This window comes from Ornithorhynchus anatinus, chromosome 2 (assembly GCF_004115215.2).
Source record: "Ornithorhynchus anatinus isolate Pmale09 chromosome 2, mOrnAna1.pri.v4, whole genome shotgun sequence".
Lineage (NCBI taxonomy): Eukaryota > Metazoa > Chordata > Mammalia > Monotremata > Ornithorhynchidae > Ornithorhynchus > Ornithorhynchus anatinus.
The window spans coordinates 130,286,280-130,312,754 of record NC_041729.1 but is presented as its reverse complement, the minus strand read 5'-3'; the positions used below and the strand labels follow the sequence as shown (position 1 = coordinate 130,312,754).

Genomic DNA, 26,475 nt, shown 5'->3' with positions numbered 1-26,475 from the left:
TTAACATATTCATCTTTAAAACCTTTAAGTTGCCATGATGGAAGTGCACTATGTGTACGGGGAAAAATTACATTTAACAGCTCATTATTTGTTAGACACATATCCACTATTTTACCATGGTAACCAAAGTGAAAAAGTAGTACACTTACAATTTAAACATCAACATCTAAATGGCTAATTTTCCATGTATGTTCCCTAACACTTCAAAACAGTGGCTTGCACAAAGTAAGGGCTTAAGATTAAATTCACTTTTGATGCAAGATTTGAAACAGGAAAACTACTTTTAGACACTTTATTCTTTTCATGTGAAAATTTAACATCCTCAATGCACTATATAAATCCAGCTGATCTCCACATTTTATATATACATATATGCACACACACACACATATATATATATATATGTTTTTAAAACTCCATGAAAGGCACAATTAGACACATGTTTATTTTGTGGTAAACAGTTACTTAGGCAAAAAGCCATGTGATTCAGCTCCCGATACTTCCATGGTAGAAGAAGACTGAAAATTTTTCATTAAAGTTTTTAAAAAGTCACATCTTGTGTTAGAAACCTTTTCCTTGTTTGCTTAAACATTTAGATAATGCTGAATAAAAAATATTCAAAAGGATGATCTGCAAGGGCCTACTACATATTCTAGAAATACACTCCTCCAAAAAATGTATACTGTAAAGTTGCAGGTATAGCTCTACTGTCTTTATCACAGTTAAATTGTAGTTTCATAATTTATGCCAAGGCTAGAGTCAATAGTCACGTTTAAAACCTTCAAGTCATCATGATGGAAAGTGCACAATGTTTAAAAGGGCAAAATTACAAATAAAAGTTCATTATTTGTTACACACTTAGAGCCGGTATTTTACCCTTGGTAATACCAAATTGAAAAATGAAGAATTATTGGATTTGTCCCATAACCATCTCAAAACTCGCCAATATTCTATCAGTCTTCTTCAGGCATCAAATCGTAATTTCTATGTTAATTTGAAAATGACTAATGATAAAAATGAATTAACTGGTACATCTGTGATCTCTTAGAATTCTCGGCTTTTTTAAGCTTCACCGTTTCCTGTAAACATCATCGATTCAGGCACTTGATTTTCAGTGCCCCCTTCACACTGGGGAGGACTATATGAGTGTTCAAGATGTAGCTGAGGTAATTTCATCCAAATCATAGTTACGGTCCGGTCACAGGCTGAATAAAACCTGCAAATTAGATATGCTTTCAAACGGGTATATCTATGGCCCGCTCTATTGAGCCGAAGGCAAGTTTTTTGCCCAGTATCCTTGAGTTGGTTGCCCTTGCTGTACAAAAATTAAGAAAAGAAAAAAAAGAGTAAGTTTAAGATGTAGTCTGGAATACTGCATTTGAGACAAAACAAGGTATAGTTTACTTATGCGAAAATGAACACGGTCCCTCTCGACAATAAGTGAACACGGTCCCTCTCGACAATAAGCAGGCTATGGGCAGGGAACCTATCCACTCTGTTGTATTGCATTCTCCCAAGTGCTTAGTAGAGTGCTCCGCACACAATAAGCACTCAATAGTAAGTACCACTAATTGACTGATTGATTTTGTTTTTGAAGTGGGATGGGGGCTGTCCTTGGGGAGCAAGAGTCAGGAGGATTCCTGCTCTGAGCAATGGCATTTTGTGGCACATTTCTCCTCCTAACCAAACTTTACCCTGTGGTTTGCTCTCTTAAGAGCAAAGATAGCTCAAAGTCGAAGTGAGAGGAAGACTGGTGGCAGAGAAGCCCTCTTTTGCCCCCTCCCCCAGCCCACTGGAACTGGAAAAACACAAACATACACACACACACACTCTCCGCTCCCCCCTGCAAGATTTCTGACTTTCCCTTTCCCCTAATTCCCAAATTCCATTTTAACATCGAGCCCATATTTCCCTCTCCATTCAACTTTAGGATTTTCCTCAAATAGAAATGAACATCATCCCTCCTTGAGGTGCTAGAAACAATAGCTTAAGGGAAAGGCGCTCTGATGAACAAGAGTTGGTGTTGATCCTCTGCTCAGGAGGTGGCTACTAACCCATAGGAGGTGGATATCTCCACAGAATGGTTGGGGAGCCACCCAGCAGCATCGGAGTGGTTCTAACAAATCGTTTCTCAGGGAGGTGGATGCTTTTCTGGCCACTGGGACCCCAGTGTCTGTCCCAGTGTCGCTCCCTACAACCAACCAGCCCGACAGACTCAAAACAACCACGTCTCCTGGAAGAGCCAAGCACAAGCCCACCGGGTGGTGGTGGGGCTGTGCTGGGCCGGCTGGGAGGGTGTTGGAGCTCAGTGGATAGGGTCGGGAAGATGCTCGGGGGCTGTAGCTGAGTTACGAGCTTGTGGTCCGACTACAGTTTCTCTCCCTTCTTTAACAGAGTGGAGAAGTGGCCACCGTGAATGCGGTCTCAGAGGGATGGCGAGAGGTGTCACCTTTAAAATGTCCCAAGCAGCAGTCTTACTGATAAGTAATAATAATAATAATAGTGTTGGTATTTGTTAAGAACTTACTATGTGCACAGCACTGTTCAAAGCGCTGGGGTAGATACAGGGTAATCAGGTTGTCCCACACAGGGCTCACAGTCTTAACCCCCTTTCTACAGATGAGGGAACTGAGGCACAGAGAGGTGAAGTGTCTTGCCCACAGTCACACAGCTGACAAGTGGCAGAGCCCAGATTTGAACCCATGACCACTGACTCCCAAGCCCGTGCTCTTTCCACCGAGGAGGGAAACGGTAGGCCACAGTCTTCCTAATCCAAGACTTCTGGGCTACAGCCCTGTTAACCCACCCTGCCCACATGACGCGGAGCGTTTTCTACAAACAAAAGCACAGGATGGAGAAAGAGTGAGGATCGAGAAGCAGCGTGGCTTAGAGCACGGGCCTGGGAGTCCGGAGGACCTGAGTTCTAATCCTGGCACCCCCACTTGTCTGCGGTGTGACCTAGGGCAAGTCACTTAACTTCTCTGGGCCTCAGCTCCCTCATCTGTGAAATGGAGATTAAGGCTGTGAGCCCCATGTGGGACAGGGACTGTGTCTCCTAGTTAACTCTTATCCACCTCAGTGTTTATAACAGTGCTAGGCACATAGTAAGGGCTTAACAAGTACCATAATTATTATTTTCTTTTATATTATCCAGAATCCGGCAGGGTTGGAGGGGACCTCTACTGGGAACCAGGGGAGATATAAGGGGGTAAATTAGTGGCCACATCCCATCCACAGGAACGAGTTGGAGGTAATCGGACTGGAGAAAGAAGACACTACAGAGGCCAACTCCAACTACAGCTCCACAGAACTGGAGGGAATGTCAGCCAAGCTTCCCTCCCGAGATTTCGGCATGCAGTGAATACGCAGGAAGGATTCTATTAATGCCACAGTGGTTTTTGCAGGCATTTACAGGTTTGACCTACCTTTGATTTGAAAAGTTGAGGATTGCTCTGAATCTCGCAGGGTAGCGGCTCGTTTTCTCCACTGCCATTCTCTCCCACGACTACATCCATAATGCTGTTTCCGCAAGTCTGCGTATTATAGCCACTGTCCACCTGAGAACGTCAGAGAGACAGAACCGCATTAAGGATACGAATTACACTGGGAATTAGTATGAGAGGAGGTTTTTGTACCGCAAAGGGTTCAAAATGAATTTCCAAAATTTTAGGTCACATAAAAACTCTCTATTCAGGTGCTTAAACTGAGGCAGCACCACTATACAAAAAGGGAGAAAATAAACCCTATTGAATTCTAATTACAAAATAATTTAAAGTAGAATATAATGAAATCAAAATTTCCTTTCTTTTCCAACAATCTCAGTCTAGAAAAACCCTATCAATTTTAAAGTTTAAATGAAAAAAAAAATCAAAATAAAGCATTCCCCTCAGAGGAAAACCATACCTGAATGCTACTGCTTTCGCAAGGAATGACGCTGCTTTCTGCAAGGGGTGACATGCACATGTGCGAACTTTCAATGCTGAACGCGATTCCAGTCATAAAGCCAGTCATCGGAAGGCTCCCGTTACCAACCGTTTCCTTGGACCAAGTTTGCTCATCTGTTATCTCTACGGGATCGACCATATCGACGGTGTTGTTTTCTTTGGCACCTTCGGCGTCCTGCGACAGCGCTGATTCGTGGTCGCAGGCGTGGGACTGATCGGGCGGAATGGACACGGTGGTCACGACGAGACGTGCGTCACGTGGGAGAGTGTCACCGGCCAGGGGGCGCGGGGGGACTCCGGGATCCGTCGCGGTAGGTGGGGATTCTGTGGGCGGGGCGTTCTCTTTCTCTTCTTCTTCGTTGTGATGCTCAAGGGTAAAAGGAATACGAATCAGAGGCGTCCGAAACTGAGCACTTCTTCTGCATGTCCCAAGACTCATCGGTGACCAGTTTTTAATTGGAGAACAGCCATCTATATAAGGACTTCTGGTACAGGAGTTGGAAATTCCATGAGCGTTTGGTACAGATGGGGCATCGGGAGAACGAAAAGTAAATTTTTCTGGCTCTATTGGGACAGGGGAAAAAAAAGACCACAAAATAGGCTCATAAAGGCAGAAATGATATTATTTTGTCTGTCATTTGTGATGTCAAAGAAAACGCTTCTTAGCACTTGTAAATCTATTGTCAGGCAAATGAAAGTTATCTAATTTCACCTCCATTTAAGAATTTGTTTCATTATGAAGTTTTAAAGGCCTTGTTTGCCATTAAGCAACTAGACTGTAAGCCTGTTGTGGGCAGGGAATGGGTCTACCAACTTTGTTTTACTGTACTCCTCCATGTGCTTACTAAAGCATTCTGCATAGTGTAAGCATTCAATAAATACAACCGATTGAAAAAGATACCATTGATTAAACTGTAATGCCGATATTAAACAAGAAGGTTCTTAAGTTTGCACATTCTCTTCCATAAAATTACTCTGCTTCTAGAATCAATCATATTTATTGAGTACTTACTGTGTAGAGAACACTGTACTAAGTGCTTGGGAGAGTTCAATAAAACAGCTGGTTATTGTAATAATAATAATAATAAGGATAATAATAATAATTGTGACATTTATTAAGCACTTACTATTTTCCAGGCAGTGTTACAAGTGCTGGGTGGGGTACATAGGGCTAATCCATGTCCCACATGGGGCTCACAATCTTAATCCCCATTTTACAGATGAGGTATCAAAGGAACAGAGGAGTTAAATGACTTGCTCATGGCCACACAGCAGACAAGTGGTGGAGCCTGGACTGATAATATAATATAATAATAATAAGAGTGTTTGTTAGGTGCTTACTATGTATCAAGCACTGTTCTAAGTGCTGGGGTAGATATAAGCTAATAGGGTTGGACACAGTCCCCGTCCCACATGGGACTCACAGTCTCAAACCCCATTTTACAGATGAAGTACAGTTACAGATGAAGTAACTGAGACTTAGAGGAGTGAAGTGACTTGCCCAAAGTCACACATAGGAGACAAATGGCGGAGCCGAGATTAGAACCCAGGTCCGACTGACTCCCGGGCCTGTGTTCTGATCACCAGGCCCTTGGCCATACTAGGCCACACTGCTTCCCTAAAAGATTTTGGCATGTATTAAACTTTTGCTATGTGGTAAGTAAGCAGCGGGATAAATACAAAGCTATCAGATCAGATACAGTCCCTGTCCTAAAAATCAAACCGCTTGCAATCTACTGTCCCTATTTTGCAGCTAGGGAAAATGAGGCCCTGAGAAGTGAAGACACTTGTCTGAGGGGTGGAGCGGGAAGGAGAACTTGGCTGTCCTGATCCCCACATTTTTCCACTAGGCTGAGCTTTCAGTGTATCGTATTCTCCAAAGCTCTTTCTTTAGGGCTCTGCATGATAAATATTTTTGATCGATTATTGTACTTTTTTTGAAAAGAGGAAATGAGAGTTTTCACGGCCTATACCTTTACAATAACCGGTACTGAATAACGGCCACACAAACCATGGTTACGTTCCCTATCATCCGACCTCAGGTAAACCCAGAAAGGCCACAGGGGCCATGAAACTGAAAATGCCTTGGGGCAGTAATACTTAGTACTTTTGCGGCTTTGCCGCTTTGGTGCACACCACTCTTGCTGATGGGATCGGGTGTTTCGAAGCCGAGATGATCCGCTTTCCAAAGTTGGACGCTTACGGCCTTCATTTATTCAATCATATTTATTTAGCGATTACTGTGTGCAGAGGACCGTACTAAGCGGTTGGGAGAGTAGAGTCTAACAGACTTGGTAGACACGTTCCTTGCCCACAATGAGCTTAGTCCAGAGAGAGGTTACAGGTATGATGGGGAGGATGTTCTGCTAAAACCTGAGGCCGAGAATTTCCAACTGCTGTGGTCAGCACTGAGGGGCTGAGCGGGGCTGAAAGTCCCAAGCTCTGCTGAAAGCTCCTTCTCCTTCTCCTCCTCCTCCTTCAGTCAGGGCAGGAAAGCCTCTGGATTAGGGCAACTGAGCCGTTCACGGCCCGTGAGTCCCAGGTGAGAGGGGAACTAGCTGGTACCAATTTTTCCAGAAGGAATCACTCTGTAGTCCAACGAGGTGAAAGTAATTCCCTGAAAAACGTTGGGCCAATTCCTCTCGTTTACATTTAACCTTCAAAATGTGCCCATTTAAAACCATCCACTGTTCAGCTGAGAACTTCAGGAATGAAATGTGCTACAACCACTCTCTGGTTCTGTCCTTTTGACACAAAGTGTTCTGACTCTTAAAATGCCTAGAGGAGTTACGACCGGCCATACCTGACAGTGGCGTCTTCCCTATCTGAAAAGCAATTGGCGAAAACGTTGGTGAGGCAGCAGTTGACGGAGACTTCTCTGGAAAAGTAGGGCTAGTTACGCTTCCCAGACTGTACGCTCTCGCACCTCCTCGAATAGGGCTGGAGGAAAACTGACCCTGGGATTAAAAGATGACGATAAAAGCTCACATTGACAGAGCACTTGGTTATTAACAATTTTACAACGGCATAGCTGCAGGGTCTCTTCCTTCGATTTTTTTTAATTGAGGGTCTCACAAGGTAACAGATAGGATCTCCAATGAGAAGTGCAGTGCATTTTACTTTTTCAAGAGTCAAGTGTTAAAGAATTAAAGAATCTGCCAGGATTCATGAAATAATTTTTAGAACATACGGTTAGGTATATCCTAAGAAGAACTGAAAGATCTATGAAATTTCATAGCTAACGAGTAGGTGAATTTTTTCAGACTTTCTGAAGAAAGCTCCCATTTTGGTCTCAGGATGTCTCAAGCTTTGCCTCTCTTCAGCCGTGGCCCCGCCACCTGGAGGCTTAGGACAGTTTATAGCAACGAGAGAGACAGATATCAGCTGTCAATCATGTGACCTTCAGACCACTCAAGAAGCATCTACGCAAGCAAGGCAAACCCATGCCAGAACTTCTAGATGCACATGGAAGTGGCATCCGATCAAAACCATTGGAATGTATCTCACACAAACTACAATTACCCAATGTTATTACAAGTGAGTCTGCTAAACAATTTGATTTTTTCAGATTTCTGTGAGTTTACATAGAACTGAGATGACATAAAAAGAAAATGTAAAACAACTCAACTCGAGTGGAACCTCGTGTGGCCCGTCGGCTGGGCCGGCGTGTGATGAAAGCATTTTGTAATCAATTGTACTTCTCGAATACTTGTGAGTAAAGTCCCTGGACAGAACACTTGGGAGATTACAACTAAAAGCCCGCCAAACTCTGTCCTCAAGGACCTCGCAGCATAAAATGCAATCTAATTCACAGAACCCCCGAATCAACGGGGAAGAGAATTTGTGATCTTGGATGTTGCATTAAAAGACGATTTTCTCGAGTGCAGCACTTAAAACGTGTACAAGAGACACTGGCGGCATTTGACTCCCCCTTCCGTCTTAATCCGTGACTGCGGCTCTTATTTCCCTCATCCTCTGACTTCTACTCCACTCTTCTTCCCACGACTGCTACTCTGTCCCCATCAGTCTTTCCTGAGAATGCGGTTCCCAGGTCAGCCTGAAGTGCTGCTGGGCTGAATTCGTGTTCCTGGATCAGCCCACTGGGAACAGGAGAGAGGCTAGAGGAACTGGTTTAACGCCAGGAGTTGGATCGTGGGGTAGAGTCGGTTTGGCTAACACAGCAGGCCAGACAAATGAAGATTCAGATTTCCCTTTTCACCATTGGTGGTATCAATCAATTGACGATATTTACTGAGCACTTACTACATGCAGAACACTATGCTAAGCCCCTGGCGAATACAACAGTTAGCAGACATGTTCCCCGGCCAAGACACCATAAGAAGTGCAAAGCACTGGACTAAATCCTTAGGAGAGTACAACATAACAGTCAGTGGTACTTATTGAGCTCTATGTGCAGAGCATTGTACTAACCGCTTGGGAAAGTACAACACACCAGAGTTAGCAGACCTGTTTCTTGTGCCAAACATCCTAGTACATGTGAAACACTATACTAAGCACTCAGCACAGAAGCAAGACAATCAAGCTCTTCCCTGCCTTCAAAGTGCTCACAGTATAACGTGGGAGGAAGACAAACAAAATAAGGAGAATAGGATCTAGCAGGAAGTAGTTCAAGTACATCAGGAGGAAACGGCTGATTGATGAGTTGAATATACAAAGAGAACGTGTATGCCGTAGGCAGGGCCAAATTACAGCAGGTCCTGGGCTGGATTTCAGAGCAGTTTGCCAGGAATAAGCCCTCAGGCCCAAGGCAGTAGCTGGGCTGGAGAAGACTCCTGGCCATGTGAGACCAGCCCTCCCCTAAGGGTAGGGGAGGGCTGGAAGTCGGGGTCTGTCGGGATCGGGGAGAAGCCAAGGAGTTGGCCCTAATAATGAGGAGTTGGCCCTAATAATGACACGTAATGGAGTCCGAGGGAGGCTTAGCATGGCCCGGGACATAAAGGGCTAAGGAGAGGAATTCAAATAAACACACCTATGTACTAAAGGTTCTAACATTCTTGGGTGATAAACCATCTTTCTCCTTCTAGTCACACACCTATCTCTTATTATCGTAGTCCAAACCGACTATTGCAGGAATTCTTGCATTAAAAAGAGCTTTTACAAGCACCTCCCGATAAAGTGGATGTTTAGAAATCTCGCTCCCACACGTCTTGCCCCCAAATTACCTCGTGTTGGGTTTGGTTTAAATGTGGCTTGTCAAATGATATTTTAGCAGGGCAGAACACCAATACTCTGGAAGTTAGGAGATTTAATCTGTCCTCTTATAAAGGAAAGCTTGTGTCGTAGCCCTCTCACACACAAGCAAACATGCAGGCCCTTGGCCCTTTCTTCCGCTGCCGTGTCCCACAGTGCCCAGCCGGGCTCATGTTGCCAGGAGAACACACCTTCATTCTACAGTCTCTTTGATTCAGAGACCAATTCTGGCAGAATGAGTCCATCTTGGCAAATTCACATTTCCTCAAAAGGTACTGTTAAGCGCTTACTAGGTGTCAAATACTTTGTTTAGCCACATGTTCTTTTTTTTTTATGGCATTTGTTCAGGGCTGACTAAGTGTCAAGCACTGGGGCGGGTACTAGTTAATCAGGTTGGGCACAGTCCCTGCCCTACACGGGACTCACGTGGGAGAGAGGATGGAATCCCCATTTTACAGATGAGGCAACTGTAAAAGGCAGAGAAGGTAAGTGCCTTCCCCAAGGTCACACAGCAAACATGTGGCAAAGCTGGGATTAGAATTCAGATCCTCCGACTCCTAGGCCGGTGCTCTTTCCCATAGGCAGGCCACATGGGAAAGCTATGGCTCTTGATGTTTTGAAACTGATAAAAAGTTTCATCAACAGCTAATTGGATAATACCGCAGTATTCAGGAACAATCAAAACACAACCTGTGATTTATCTGAGACCAAATGATGTGAACTCGGCATGTTCCTATGCTGGGTCATTGGGGATGGCAACTTCCTACACATTTCATGGCATATACAGGTAGCCCTCCCCTCCCCATGTCTGTAAACTCGTTAAGGGCGGGGAACGTGTCTCCTAATCTGTTGTGTTGTATTCTCTCAAGTGCTTAGTACGGTGCTCTGCACACAGCAAGTACTAAATAACCACCATCAATCGACTGATAGCCGAAAGCCGGATATCACCACGGGTATCGCCACGGTCCAATATGTGCAAAGCAAGAAGGTGAAAGGTTTTCTTACCGAACTAGGCGTTTCCACTGGGCTTTTACAAGGAACGGGAGATAAATCTATTGAACAGAGGACTCCGAGGGATGCAGGAACATTACTCTGTGGACTTTCGGGGGATGCCAGGGACAAGCAGTCAGACATGCTTCCTTTGCCATCCAAAAACAGCTTCCTTCTGAGGGACGAGGAACTTAAATTCTCTTGAGACTGGTCTTCAAATTCATCGGCTCTGAAATAGTCACCTGAAACCATTTAACAGAAAATGGAGTGTTAAAGTTTTGAAAACATGACCCGGAAGAGCTTTCCAAAGGATCTATTCAGCAACTAAAAACACCTAGAACAGCATCCTAAGCCCCCTATGAACGTGATGCTTCCTACATTTTGCTCTCTCACCTCCAATCTATATCATTCATGCTTTCCCTCAACCTGGAACATCCCATTCCTGGGTTTAACCAAAAGACCACCGACCCCGACCCCTCAAAACCCTTCTTACAAGGGGCCTCTAGCTACTCCAAGAGGCTTTTCCCAATTAATTTCCCTGACCTTTCCAGTCATGACATCTCTGTAGCCACTTTTCTGTTTATATTTCTTCATTACTGTTTTAATTGATTTCATTTAATAAATGTTGAGAATAATGATAAAAGGAAAAGCAAAGCAATGGGGCATAAATTAATCCAAACTGTTCTTTAAAAATAGGAATACTAAAGTCTCATATTTCAATCCCCACCAGGAACATAGCCTGGATGGTCTGATTAATTTGTTTAAAGGAATAGGGGGAAAAAAAATCTATCCACAACTTAATTTTCACTCTTTTAGATTGGGAGTGATCTAAAAGTCTCCCCAAATCCCTAAATTTGCACTTAGAATTTTGGTTACTGTTAAATATGGACAGTCCCTTTATCCAAAAGGCTAATTTTACTAAAGAAACGTTTGGGAAGATAAAGGAAAGAAAGGAAGAGGAAGATTTACAGGAGAAAGGGAGGAAAAATACATCATGGACCTAGCTAACAAGGAGAACTGATATTTCCATGAATTTCCCGTAAGCTAAGCTACAGTCGCTTTCCACTGTGGCACCCTAATGTATAAATAGAACAATATGAATAAAATGCCATAGAGTGCACTATTTAGTTGAAATTCACTTGTACATGCATATACAGAGCTGTTTTGATATTAGAGTATTCAGTACAGCGCTTACCTAATATTTTCTCTAAATTAAAATCCACAGGCAAAGACAACAGGGTCTGACAAGCAGCTGCAATAGAAAATATATATCAAACAACCATGGAAACTGCAGAGGCTGACACATCCACATTTAAAATGAAACAAATATTGGACTTAGAAGAAATTCTAACATGGTTAGACTTTCATGTGACTGGTATAAGAGTGAAGTAACTGATCTGGTGGTGCACTGGGAAAGTCTTATTTTAAGCTCATGGTTTCACCCCATGAGGCAAACATGGGTTATCGAAGGCTACTTAGAATGAGTTAGGGAAAATATCAACAGTCCAGTTCTTACCAGAACCAGTTCTCATCTATAGGTCCGTCTAAGAACCCTGATATCGGTACCTCTGTTTGAGCTTAAAATAATTCCTGTCATCTTAACATTTTCCCACCCCCTGTTACAGTGCTAACTGCCTTAAGTAGTTCCCCAAACCCAGGGATGAGAGTAAGAGGATAAGGAAATACAGGATCTATGGGTAATGGTTGCCCAAGTCAATTGGACGGCACAAATAAAATTTTTAAACGCATGCATCAGCTCACAAGGCTTTATCTATTATGTTTATTGGAAACTCCCAAGCTACCTACTTCTCCATCCCTCTCCTCTCACTTTACCTACAATCTGTCAATTCCTCTTCACTCTACTTGGTTGTTCTGCTGGCAACTCAAACTCAACCAATCCAAAACAGAACTTCTCTCTCCTAAACTCCTCTTTAACTTCAGTTAGTCAAAAATGCCACCAATTGGTGAAGAGAATACACATTCTTCAGTAGTTCAGCATTTGTTTTTATTCTAACAGGGCTAAGCTTACAAGAACAATGGTGAGAACTCATTTAAAGTGCTTATTTCTATAATAATAATAATGGCATTTGTTAAGCACTTACTATGTTCCAGACACTGTTCTAAGCGCTGGGGTAGATATTAGGTAATCAGGTTGGACAGAGTCCATGTCCCACATGGGGCTCACTGTCGTAATCCCCATTTTACAGATGAGGTAACTGAGAAGTCACTTGCCCAAGGTCACACAGCCAACAAGTGGTGGAGCCGGAATTAGAACCTACATCCTCTGAATCCCATGCTCTTGCTATTAGGCCATGCTGCTTCCCCTATCTTCTACTTACAGCAAGCACTCAAACACCTTTTTTTTTAATGGTATTTGCTAAACGCTTACTCTGTATTAAACACCGTTTTAGGCACTGGGCTAGAGAGAGGATAATTGGGTTAAACAGAGTCCTCGTCTCATTAGGGTTCATAATTTTCATCCCAATTTTACAGATAGAGATTACCTGAGGCATGGAGAAGTGAAGTGACTTATCCAAGGTCAAACGGCAGACAAGTGGCGGAGCTGGGATTAGAACCCAGGTCCCCGACTCCCAGGCCCGTGACCTTTCCACTAGGCACACTGCTTCTCTTTGACTGATTGGGTCCGTAAAGCACAAATGCAAGTACAGAACCTATGAAGCTCCTGGGAGATGACCACAGAGGCTAAAGGGGGTGGAATCTTTCACACATTGAAATCCTATGATTTTATAACACATTCCCTAGGAATCAACCAGAAGGTGTCAGTTCAGGATCCTAGCAGGTTTTAAAAAAAAAAATAAGCTGCAATTGAATCTCTATCAGAGATAAATACATTTCAAAGAAATACAAGCAGGTGAACCAGCGTCTTTTTAAAAAGTTGAAAAATAGAAGTTAAGCCTATTTTTAAAACCTACCATTGCTTTTTCCAGAATGAAGTGATAGTTCTCTTCCAATTGGAGAAACACTATTTACATCTATACCTGTAAGACATTTTCTAATGTTAATCAGTACAAGAGCTGAAAAACTTGAGCCACAGTTAGGAGTGCATAGAAAGCGGAAGTAAATTTTACGTTATGGTGGAAAAAAAAACAACCCTTGCAATATTTCACCAATGCAAGTGTTGCATAGTAACGAATAAATAATAATAACGTTTCTAATCAGGACAGTATGCAATTGCAACACCAGAAGCAGAAGTTGTGCAAATGAATATGACACTGGACAGGGCAAATAGTTTTAGCTCAGGTTTCCTTAATACTGGGTTTCTTCAGGAACATAAGTCCCAGGTTAGAGCTGAACCGAGTGTACCCATGCCGTGGGAGAAAAGGTCTAACCCGAAGTCAAACACTTCTACAGTATCCATTTCCAAAGTTTCATTTTGCAATGTTTATTAGAATGGTTAGAATTTTGGAAAATCACTCTTCAGGAATAGACTGAAAGCTACTTAATTTTTATACACCATTTCCGTCATCGTAGAGGAAATCTGGTGATCGCTTTCATTGCCCAGATTCCAAGAGTTCTAATTGGAATGAAACACGGATGAAAAGATGTTAGTCTTTACTGCAAATTGGAATGATTGCACTGAGCTGAGGTGTAATTTTAATTTTCCTTAAATTGAAAAGGACCATGGGCTTCTCGGTCACAAATCAGGAATGCAATATTCTACTCTTCATTTCACCATTTATTCACTCAGGACCACCTTCAGTGACTCCTTTAAGTGACTCCCCTGGTCTCAATGCTTCAGGAAAAATCAAACATGCTAAAGTTGTGAGTTTGAAACACTGTTCATGAGGCATTCAGCAAGGTTCTGATAAAAGGCACGTGAAAATTAAAATATTATCTAAAGATACTTTTAATAAATCACATAAACAGGTTAATAATGCATCACATTTAAAATACTCTTCGGCACTTTGAAAGATATACTTCTAGACTGTGAGCCTGTTGTTGGGTAGGGATTGTCTCTATTTGTTGCTGGACTGTACTTTCCAAGCATTTGGTAAAGTGCTCTGCACGCAATAAGCGCACAATAAATACGATTGAATGAATATACTAAAAGCTAGAGATTGTTTTAGTTACTGACTTGAAAAGGAGACCACTAGAGAAAATGTAACATAGAGGGACCTAGGCTGCAGGTTTTAAAGAGATGCAGCACGTCACTAAAATGCTCCACTTCCAATATGAAAAAAACAAGCATCGCTACTGCTATCTAAACTAATACTTCATAATACCAGTTGGGTATCGGGAAACTCCACAAATGGCTAAGAGTTTCTATAGAAAGGTACCCAACAGCAGAAGAATTGAGGAGAGAGGCAGCCAGGGGAGTTTCGGGGAGAACTGGGACAGGACTTGGGAAAGAGTTTTTGAAAATCAGATTTCGGTGTCATCGGCACCCTCAAATCGGATCTCCCTCATTGGATTCCCCTTATATTCTAGAAGTGGAGAAGGACATTAATAAGTAAAGGAGGACTTAGTCATGGAAGGCCTCTTGAAGGAGATGTGCCTTCTACAAAGCTTTGAAGGTAGGGAGAGGAATTGTCCTGAGCGAGCATCATGATAGTTTATATTTGTATTCCACAAAAGCGACACTGAATAGAGTCACTGAAAAACTTGTGATTTACATTGCATTACAAATACTCAGCAGTTGGGTAAATTTAGGCAGTGGCAGTTCCAGGGATGGTGTCCACATATCTCAATTCTTATTCTAGTACTTTCTAGAATATTCTAGTACTTGTCTTATGCCTAACCCATAGCACCACCATGGACACATCTCTCTGAGAACGCCCCCACCTCCATCTGCAATCGTTCTGGTAGTGTAGCCAGAGAGTTATCTTGGTTAAAATATGGTATTTACTCTAGTACTTTTCCGTAGTACACCAACTTCTTGGACCAAATTATTTGAAAGAATACTGTGCACACTTACATTTACTAGAATGACATTGCGAAGGTTGCTTTCCTTCATGATCAGTCCAAGGAGAAGGAACAATGACACTTTTGGTGAAAAACTAGGGAAAATACATAATTAACTGTATAATATACATATGATTAACATGTAATCATCACACTATACTTTTCACCCGATAAACCACTTGATTGTTAGTTGGCTCATGCATAAAGTAAATGTAAAAGAACTGCATTTAACATAATAGGGTTTTTTGGGGTTTTTTTAACGGTATTTATTAAATACTATGTGCCAGGCATTGAACCAACCATTGGGACAGACAAAAGATAATAAAGGTGGACTCAGTCCATGTACCATGCGGGGCTCACAGTCTTAATAAACCCATTTGGCAGATGTGGTGACTGAGGCACAGAGAAGTTAAGTGACTTGCCCAAGGTCACATAGCGGCAGACAGGCGATTTAGTCGGGATTAGGACAAAGGTTCTCCGACTCCCAAATCCATGCTCTTTACACTAGGCCATACTGCTTCTCTGATCAGTTGTCAGTTTGTCATCAAGTTGACAAACGGACCTAAGTTAAGAGTGGTATATTAGCCTACTGAGCCAATTGACACCTAAATATCTGTCACACAACAGGCAGGTCTATTCTCAGCAGTTTCCTGATTTAAATGATATTAATGCATGCATGCCAAAATTCCCATAAATGACCAAATGGTAATTAACTGCTGGAAATAAGGACGTACTAAAAAACAAATGATTAGTAAAATTTTGCTCCAGGTCAAAAATGATTTCACTACTGAAGTGCATAATTCTCTTGAAATATAATTCCATTTTCAGGGAACTTTTTAAAACACGTTAATGAGCTACAGAGACCTAAAAGTGAAAAAGAAAAAGGAAAGAGATTCTGGAATCACATTTACACTTATTGAATGTAAGGTTAATTCACTATAGTAGAGATATTTTCCCCCCCTTCCTTTCAGAGGTTTAAAAGATGGTTCAAAAGAGACATATCAGAAATGTTGCAGGGATGTTTCATCCTAATCCTCTCGCCATCTTTCAAATGGAAAGAAAAAGCAGCATAGAAATCTGATGTAAAGGAATATTCAAGGCTCACATTAATGTTATGACTGCAGCTATTTTCAATGATGGATACTGAAAAAGAAAACCACCCTGAACATTTAAGCATCACCAATGACAAAAAGACCAGCAGTTCTTTTCTCTGTACTTCCGGACTAATGGCCCGCAGGACTGTTTTAGATTCTCCAATTTACAGGAGTAATGGTAATCTCCATAGTGTAAACATTTCAAACCAATTTGTATTTGATATTCTCATGTGGGGGAATGTTGCCCACAGGCTATTTCTCAGGCTAAAGCAAGTACACAATGTAACTAAACAATCAGAGCTGCCTGCACTGTACCGGTGGGGTTGGCGTTTTGTTACTTTCAAAACTGGGGTGAAGCATCAGGCTTCATTTCAACATGCTCCCCCTTGACCTGGTTCCCATTTTATTTGTACAGAACAAGTGTAACCGACTCATTTCTAAACAGAAGTTAAATAGATTTACCTCTTCAATGGCTTTTTGTCTTTTGTCTTCCACATCTTTATCTATCCTAGAAAATTCAAAGAAATAACCAAGTCGTTACTTCATCTAATTAAGTTCAAAACCATAAGTCTCACTTTCAAAGGACAAAATATAATGACGATGATAATAATTATAATAATAATAGGTACTTTCCATGTACCAAGCACTGTTCTAAGCACTGGGGTAGACAGAAGTTAATCGGGTCGGACAAAAGTCCCTGTTCCCACATGGGGCTCCCAATCTAAATAGGAGAGAGAACAAGTATTTCATTCCCATTTTACAGTTGAGAAAACTGAGGCACAGAGAAGTTAAAGTGAATCGCCCAAGGTCACACAGCAGGCAAGTGGCAGAGCTGGGATTAGAGTCCAGGTTCTCTGACTCTTTCCACGAGGCCACACTGCTTCAAGTCACTAATGAATCTGCAGAATCTCCTCCTCCCCAAATTTCAGGTTGTAGCATTCATGCTATGCTGGACGCTGCACGTGTTTGCAAAACCATTTCTTTCACGTGGGAGCTCCCTGTGGGCAGAAATGTGCCTACCAAGTCTGTCATACTGTTCTCTCCCAAGCGCTGAGCACAATGCTCTGCACAGAGTAAAAACTCAATAATATCACTGATTGATTCTGACATAGCACTGCATGCAGACACCACTGTCAGACAATCATTCCCTACTTGTCAATAGTATTTATTAAGTGCTTACTGTGCGGAGCATTATACGAAGAGCTTGGGAGAGGACAATATAAACAGACACATTTCCTGCCTGCCCACAGTGAGTTTAGTCTAGAGGAGGAGACAGACATGAGTAAAAATATGTAAATTATGGATATGTACATCAGTGCTGAGGGGTTGGGAGGGGGAGATGAATGAAGGGAGAAAGTCAGGGTGACCCAGAAGGGAGACGGAGAAGAGGAGAGGAGGACTTAGTCAGGGAAAGCCTCTTGGAAGAGATGGGCCTTCGAAAAGGCTTTGAAGTGGGGAAGGGTAATTGTCAGAAAATTCCGCAATATTGTTTTGTACAAAACCCACTTTGTGGCAAAGCTGAAGGTACTTGGCGTAATTCCGTGATTTTCATAATTTTCCTCTTGACTATAAGCTCGTTCTGGGCAGGGAACGTGCCTACCAACTTTGATATGCTCTCCCAACCGCTTAGTACAGTGCTCTGCACATGGTTAGCGCTCAATACCACCAATTAACCTCCTCAGTGTAAAAGCGACCTGTGATTACTTAAGTACATAAAAAACAATTAAAAAAGGTGAGGAGGCATTTCCCAAGATTTCCCGAATGTACCCGTGGCAGGAAAAATCCTGTTGGTTGGGAACAAGGCTTATGGACTAGAGGGGTTTAGGTAATAATAATAATAATAATAATGATGGTATTTGTTAAGCGCTTACTATGTGCCAAGCACCGGTCTAGGGTTTGCATCACACCTGGTGAAATTCAAATAAATTTGCGGTAATGAAACAAAGCACTGTAACCCTGTTTCGAGCTAGCGGGACCGCTCAGAGTTACTCTGGTAACGAGACGACAAACTGTTTTTCAGTGAATTTACAATAACACAGGGAGCCTAAATGGAATAACTTGAAATTTACTATTATAATTAAGTTCCACGGGCAGTGCTACTGAAAAAACGAAAGAGTGATGGAGAAGCACAATGCCGTCCTATTGTCAAAAGGAACTTGTTGATTCTGCCTATGGCTTGAATGGCGGAGGATTATCTGTGGCTATGGATAAGCATATCCATAGACACAGGGTGGCCTAGTGGATAGAGCACAGGCCTGGGAGTCAGAAGGTCATGGGTTCTAATCCCGGCTCCACCACTGGTCTGCTGGGTGACCTTGGGCAAGTCATTAGAGAAGCAGCGTGGCTCAGTGGAAAGAGCATGGGCTGGAGAGTCAGAGGTCATGGGTTCAAATCCTGGCTCCGCCGCTTGTCAGCTGTGTGACTTTGGGCAAGTCACTTAACTTTTCTGTGCCTCAGTTACCTCATCTGTAAAATGTGCATTAAGACTGTGAGCCCCACATGGGACAACCCGATCACCTTGTATCCCCCCAGCGCTTAGATCAGTGCTTTGCACGTAATAAGCACTTAACAAATGCCATCATTATTATTATTCTTATTTCACTTCTTTGGGCCTCATTTGTAAAACGGGGATTAAAACTGTGAGTCCCACGGGAGACATGGACTGTATAATAATGATGATATCTGTTAAGCGCTTACTATGTGTCAAGCACTGTTTTAAGCGCTGGGGTAGATACAGGGTCATCAGGTTGTCCCACGTGGGGCTCACAGTCTTCTCCATTTTACAGATGAAGTAACTGGGGCACAGAGAAGTTAAGTGACTTGCCCAAAGTCACACAGCTGACAAGATTAGAACCCACGACCTCTGACTTCCTAGCCCATGCTCTTTCCACTAAACCATGCTGCTATCTAACCTGATTAGTTTCTACCTACCTCAGCACGTATTACAGTGCTTAGCACATAGTAAGCATTTAGCAAAGACCATAAAAAACCAACAAAGCATATGTTCTCAACATAGCCTTCAGAAAACTGAGTGTGGATATTCAAAATCGTGAACGGGAAATCTGGCAAGAAATTTTCTAACACCGATCTTCCCTCTTCGAACCTTATAGATCCAGGAAATGCTTTATATATTAAAGAAAACCTCATTCTCCTTTCTGGTAACTTCACAGCATGTCTTTTCTAGCAATGTGCGGCAACTACTAACTTGGCGTAAAACTGGGATTGTCTTCCTCTTCCTATAATTCTTGTCAATCAATCGTATTGAATGAGCACTTACTGCATACAGAACACTGTACCGAGCGCTTGGGAGAGTACATAAAAGGATATATGACCTTCACTGGCAATTAGCACATGCCCCTTTCTAAAAGAGAACCATCATTTGGCAGTAATTACCAAAAACATTAATTGTTACTCATGTAGAATTCCCAAGGGTCAAGCCAAAGTTGGGTAATTTCTAAACGGATAAAGCTAACTGAAATCTGGCAAAAGGAATAGTGGCAGAGGAAGAGAAGTGTCGAAAGACAGTGAGCCGAACAAAAGTCGGAGTCTTTTTACTTGGATCTTCCTGCCAAGTTCACCGCTCCATAAAGAGCGCTGAACAGAAGTAAAACTTCAACCGCTAGAGTTCGTCGACGTAAATATCGCTGGCTGCCACGAATCCTCTGATAACTGAAAAGAGTGGAATAAGATTCCATACCGTAGACTTCCACCTGATGTTTCCGCTATAATAACTGGTATACTGTGTGCAGAGACCTCATGCAGACATCCAGAAAAGACTGCCTAACGACGCGTCAGTAATTTGCAAAACCCATGTTGTAGCAATCGGCCAATCTCCTGTTGAAATACACATCGAGTCCATCGGGAGAAGCCCCGTTGCTCTGGGATGGAGTCTTCTCTACCCAGACTCAAGGGCTCACTCCAGCACAAAGGGTTTCTACGGAAGTAGATTCCTTCTGGGAATGGCAGGAGTCCCAGGGCTCTCCGCTTCTCCAACCATCCCGGAGGACTGTGACCCTCTCTCCATCCCGGATCAATCCCCATTGCCTAGTGGATGGAGCACGGACCTGGGAGTCAGAAGGGCATGGTTTCTGATCCCAGTCCCGCCACTTGCCTGCTGTGTGATCTTGGGCAAGTCACTTCACTTCTCTGGGCCTCAGTTAACCTCATCTGTAAAATGGGGATCAAGACCGTGAGCCCACACTGGGACAGGGAATTTGTCCAACCCGATCTGCTTGTCTCCACCCCAGCAGTTAATGCAGTGGCTGGAACATAGTAAGCGTTTAACAAATACCATGAGAAGCAATTCTGCACAGCGTGGGAAGCTCTCCTGCTCCTCTTCTAGCAAGAACACTGGAAAAGGAAACCCTCTCTGGGAGCAGGAGAGAACCAAAATATCTGGAGGAACAAATCCCCTATGCAAAGCTAAGGCACCGTATATCTTGGGGCCACTCATATCTTCCTTTCGAAACAACATATCTACCCGATCAAAAAAGCGACCCTAGCCTTCTGCGGATGAGGGTCTTACTCAACTTCTAGCTTTTTATGGCATTTGTTAGGTGCTAACTATGTGCCAGGCACTGAGCTGGAGTAGATACGACTCATCAGGTTGGGCACAGTCCAAGGCCCACATGGGGCTCAGAGTTTTATCCCCATTGTACAGACGAGGTAACTGAGGCACCGAGAAGTTAAGTGACTTGCCCAAGGTCACACAGCAGACAAGCGACAATAGGTCTACTTTCTATTACTCTGTATTTCACTTAATCACTAGAAATGAAAACTTACCGGGAACGATTTAAATATAAGGCCTGACGGTGAATGTCTTCTGGATCTATTTCCACAGGATTTATCACGGCTAGTTGATCAATAGACCATCTAAATTTCCCTGGAGTCTTAAGAAAAGAAAGTGAAATCGTGAACAACTAGGTTTATAACTTTTATCACCCCGCCAAAACTAATAACAACAGTCTCCTTAAAAGTGCAACGTCAACAATCGCGCTCTGCAAAATAACATAAGAAATTGATCTTTCTCTGGGGAGCTTTAAGTCAACTTATGTAATAAAGAAGAGACGGCAATTAAATCGGACCAACCCGTTCTTCTCCATTCCCCCCCTTTTTTTTTTATAAAAAAAAAGCAACAACAAACACCACCAAAACAGGATCTGAAGGACCATGTTTTTACAGGACAAATAAAGTAGGGTCTGAATAAATGGTCCCGGGGGCTTTGGCTTAATCTCATTAAACCCTGAAAAGTCAGGTTCTACCCATTTCCAGTCAGACACTGCCACGGTAGCTGATAGCTGGAGTGGCTGGAGCTAAAACCAGTTTCGGCAGGAAAAAAAAAAAGGGAGGGGGTGGGGCTTGGAGGAGGGAAGCAAAAACTTGAAATGGCCTGCCTACAGATATTAGGCTGGGGAAAAGCCAGATATGTTCCTTTTCCTCTAGACAAAACAAACTCAGATGATCTTGAACCTGAACAAAACCCTTTCACCCTATCTTTCACAGGTCAAATATTTTCCCACTAGTACTCAAAATTGTTTACCCTGAATTAGCCGCTCCTTAGAGTCTTAGTGTAAGCTCGTTGTGGCCAGGGAACGTGTCCCTGAATTTTTTCTTCCATTAATAAGGCGCATTTCATCCAGAAGAAAATATTACCACCATACATCCTGGGCTCCGAATGTCGCTGCCTAGGTTACCCTTGGTTACCCTTTCACCTGTTTGAATCGTCTCCTAGGTTAACCTTCCACCTTTCCAAGAGCCCAGCTACGCTCCTTAACCACTAAAGCCAACTCAATTGCCCGTTTTAAGTGTCTCCTTTGATTGTTTTTTGAACACTAGGAGCATTAAAAGTACCAGAAATATTAGAAATAATTCAATCCTAGCTAAACACTCAAAAATGAAATATTGTGGATCTATCAGGGTGGTGCTAGTATCATAGCAGGGTCTGATGGTTCTGGATCGTTAACCAATGACTAGAGTCCCTCAGTGTGGGGCCTAGGTACCTCAAAAAAAAATAAATTGAAACTGATTCAAGACAGAGCTTACATTTGTAGAGTTGTGAATTTTTCATAAAATTAGGTTCTCAGGAGGAAGCAATCCCTAGAATGAGCATAAATTTCATACTTAAAAGCTAGAGCAATGTCTTGAATTTTTTAGATGGCGTTACCAGGGTTAATCAGTTTAGGTGGCCTTTAATTTTTTTAAAATCAGGTCTTTTGGAAATAATTTCTCATAATATTGATATTACTTTTTAAAAAAATGCATTAGCAAGTTAGGTCAGCGAACTAGCCAACCCGGGATTCTGTCACATTAGCACATATGTTCCCCACCCACAACACGATGGGATGGCATGTTTAAGAGAAGTAAGTGCAAATAATTTAAAGGGATTTTGTAAGTTAACCAAGAAAAAAGATCGATTCCTTCCAGTACATCAAACTAGCGGATCCTCTATTTCGCAGAGCTGGCTGACAAAATCTATACCAGTCAGGTCTCTGATAACCTGACAATTATGCTGTCAAGTCACCCCTCGCTAAGAAAAACTTCTATTACAGCACACCTGGCTTCAGGTGCTCAGCAAAGTAAAACACCGCTTCGCGGCGGTATGTTAACTGGAGCACTGCTTGGGATCTTCCAAAGATCACCACCACAAAATTTCTTTCAAAAGAAAGACTGCAAAGAGCAGCCCCGCCAAATGGAATGAGCAGGGATCTAGGCATCAGAGGTCCTGGGTTCTAATCCCAGCTCCACCTCTTGACCGCTGTATGAGTTTGGTCACGTCACTTCACTTCTCTGTGCTTAACTAACCTCATCGGTAAAATGGGGACTGTGAGCCCTACATGGGGCAGGGAATGCATCCAAACCGATTATGTGGTATCTACCCCAGCAATTAGTACAGTGCCTTGGCACATAGTTGGCACTGCAGAGTGGTCTAGGCAGACACAGTTTCGGAAAAGATTTTCTAAACCCATTGCCTCCATCAATAACGTAAACTCTGATTACGGAAGAACCGACTGCACAGTTCAATTCCCACAAATGCATTCGTGTTACATATTTCCATTAAGCAAAGAATCCACAAATGAAACATTTTAGCCCGGTAAATTTTAGTAGTGCTACTATGTATTTAATGCTAGGACAGTGATTTTTGAACACTTTCACCATTCGCACAATCAATGGTATTTATAAAGGGTTTACTATGTGCAGAGCACTGTACTAAGTATTTGGGAGAGTACAGTGAGACAGAATTAGCACATATGTTCCCCGCCCATAAAGCGATCAGTCAATCGTGCATTTGTTGATCGCTTACTGTGCAGAGAACAATATATTAAGAATTTGGGGAGATGGTAGACACATTCCATGCCTACAAATTTACAGTCTAGAATTCAAAACTGCTGTGACCTAAATTATGCTCCGGCAGAAGCATGGTGAAGATGCGGACTCAGTACGAGAATCCGATGGTTAGATCACGTGTTTCCTACGATTCATGTTTAAATTTGTATGATCTGCAAATACTCATGAACGAGTCTTACTGCTGAAGATTTTGTCGACTTAAAAACAGAAGGACTGGAAACGATCTGCTCTTGTAGCATAGAATAATCCGATGGACTTTCAAAAGGATTTAAGACCGTAGCCCGTCCTGGAGTTTCTGGAGTTATTTGAATTTTAGCTTCCTTAACATCTCCCATAGCACACAACTGTTCCTGAAAGAAAAGCATATCTTTTAAAATCGGTCTTTTGCGCGAATAATCCATATATATGTATAAAAAGAGCATGTCGATCGGTAGAAGCGGTCTGGTTGTGGTTTTGAGACTACTTATCTGTCAAATCAACAAGTCGGTCAATTGTATTTATCGAGTACTTACTGTGTGCAGAGCACTGGCCTAAGCATTTGGGAGAGTACAACGAGCAGCGTGGCTCAGTGGAAAGAGCCTGGGCTTGGGAGTCGGAGGACATGGGTTCTAATCCCGGCTCCGCCACTTGTCTGCTGTGTGACCTTGGGCACGCCACTTCACTTCTTCACATCAGGAAAATGGGGATTAAAACTGTGAGCCCCAAGTGGGACAATCTGATTATCCTGTATCTACCCAGCGCTTAGAACAGTGCTTGGCCCATAGTAAGAGCTTAATAAATACCATAATAATAATAATAACAACAACAAACAGACACAATCCCTGCTGGTGAAATGTAGGGTCAGTCTGTCAGGCCCGTCGGGTGGGAGAGTCCTTCCTTTCCCAGTGGATGGTAACACCCTATTCCAATATAGCACTTAGAACAGTGCTCTGCACATAGTAAGTGCTTAACAAATACCAACATTATTATAGGTTTGAAGGTTGAGCTCGTCGTGGGCAGGAAATGGGTCAGTTTGTGGTTTCTTTCTGTGCGCAGAAGGTGCCGTAAAAGGAGGCACTGGGGAGTTGGTGGCCACATTCCCTGCCCGCAAGCTTCCAGTCGAGAATTCAAAACTGCTGGGACCAAAAGTTGTTTTCCAGTGGGGCCTGGGGAGGACACAGACTCAGTATGCATTCACTATGATTTTGGGCCAGAATCCGATGGCTGGATTATCCGTTGCTTAATATTCATTCATTCATTCAATAGTATTTATTGAGCGCTTATTATGTGCTCTGCACTGTACTAAGCGCTTGGAATGTACAATTTAGCAAGAGAGAGAGAGACAATCCCTGTCCAATGATGGGTTTCCAGTCTAATTGGGTAAGACAGACGGACAAAAACAAGACAACATAATCACGATAAACAGAATCAAGAAGAGAACTGTTGAAGCCAAGGTTAGAGAAGATTCACGTTTAAATTGGCATTATCCGTAAATACTAATGGAGGGGGAGGAGGGGAACGCTGGCACAGTGCTCTGCACAGGGTAAGCCCTCAATAAATACGACTGAATGATCTCAGGGCCTTCGCGTTTCATCTAGGGAAGCAGCGTGGCTCATTGTGGCAATAGCCCGGGCTTGGGAGTATGAGATTATGAGTTCTAAACCCGGCTCCGCCATTTATCAGCTGTGCGACTTTGGGCAAGTCACTTCATTTCTCTGTGCCTCAGTTACCTCATCTGGAAATTGGGGACGAAGACTGTGTTGTCCCACGTGGGACAACCGTTTAGACCTGTGAGCCCGAGATTGTCCCTATCTGTTGCAGAGCCCGTCGCTGGGCAGGGATTGTCTCTTGTTGCCCAACTGTCCATTTCAAGCGCTTAGTACAGTGCTCGGCACATAGTAAGCACTCGATTAATACGATTGAGTGAATGGCGACCCGATGACCTTGTATCAGCGTGACTCAGTAGAAAGACCCCGGGCTTGGGAGTCAGAGGTCATGGGTTCGAATCCCAGCTCTGCCACTTGTCAGCTGGGTGACTGTGGCCAAGTCACTTCACTTCTCTGGGCCTCAGCTCCCTCCTCTGGAAAATGGGGATTAACTGTGAGACTCACATGGGACAACCTGATGACCCTGTATCTCCCCCAGCGCTTAGAACAGTGCTCTGCACATAGTAAGCGATTAACCAATACCAACATTATTATTATTATAAAATGGGGATTAACTGTGAGCTCACGTGGGACAACCTGATGACCCTGCATCTCCCCCAGCGCTTAGAACAATGCTGTGCACATAGTAAGCGCTTAACCAATACCAACATTATTATTATAAAATGGGGATTAACTGTGAGGCTCACGTGGGACAACCTGACGACCCTGTATCTCCCCCAGAGCTTAGAACAGTGTTCGGCACATAATAAGCGCTTAACCAATACCAACAGTATTATTATTATAAAATGGGGATTAAGTGTGAGCCTCACGTGGGACAACCTGATGACCCTGCGCCTCCCCCAGCGCTTAGAACAGTGCTCTGCACATAATAAGCGCTTAACCAATACCAACATTATTATTATAAAATGGGGATTAACTGTGAGCTCACGTGGGACAACCTGATGACCCTGTATTTCCCCCAGCGCTCAGAACAATGCTGTGCACAGAGTAAGCGCTTAACCAATACCAACATTATTATAAAATGGGGATTAACTGTGAGCCTCATGTGAGTCAACCTGATGACCCTGCATCTCCCCCGGCGCTTAGAACAGTGCTCTGCACATAGTGAGCGCTTAACCAATACCAACATTGTTATTATAAAATGGGGATTAACTGTGAGCTCACGTGGGACAACGTGATGACCCTGCGCCTCCCCCAGCGCTCAGAACAGTGAGTGTTCAGCACCGAGTAAGCGCTTACCAAAGCCCAGCGTGATTCTTACCCGCCGGTCCCGGAGGTAGCCACACTTGGGGGCGTCGCCAGCCCCGCGCCGGGAGCCCGCGG

General features: G+C 43.1%; 1 protein-coding gene across 2 annotated transcripts; it reads right to left on the bottom strand.

Annotated features, from left to right (window-relative positions):
- Positions 1 to 262: 262 nt before the first annotated feature.
- Positions 263 to 26,475, bottom strand: BORA (BORA aurora kinase A activator). Of its 2 annotated transcripts, none has more exons than XM_007672666.3 (12): positions 26,392 to 26,475; positions 23,686 to 23,856; positions 20,945 to 21,051; positions 16,625 to 16,670; positions 15,082 to 15,163; positions 13,079 to 13,144; positions 11,341 to 11,397; positions 10,161 to 10,387; positions 6,748 to 6,901; positions 3,904 to 4,508; positions 3,426 to 3,557; positions 263 to 1,315 (listed from the first exon to the last, which is right to left on the bottom strand). In XM_007672666.3, the coding sequence occupies exons 2-12, from the start codon at positions 23,839 to 23,841 to the stop codon at positions 1,262 to 1,264; spliced, it is 1,686 nt and encodes a 561-aa protein (XP_007670856.1). In that variant the 5' UTR covers positions 23,842 to 23,856; positions 26,392 to 26,475; the 3' UTR covers positions 263 to 1,261. The 2 variants fall into 2 exon arrangements, with proteins under 2 accessions (XP_007670856.1, XP_007670855.1); XM_007672665.2 differs by having other exon boundaries at positions 26,414 to 26,473.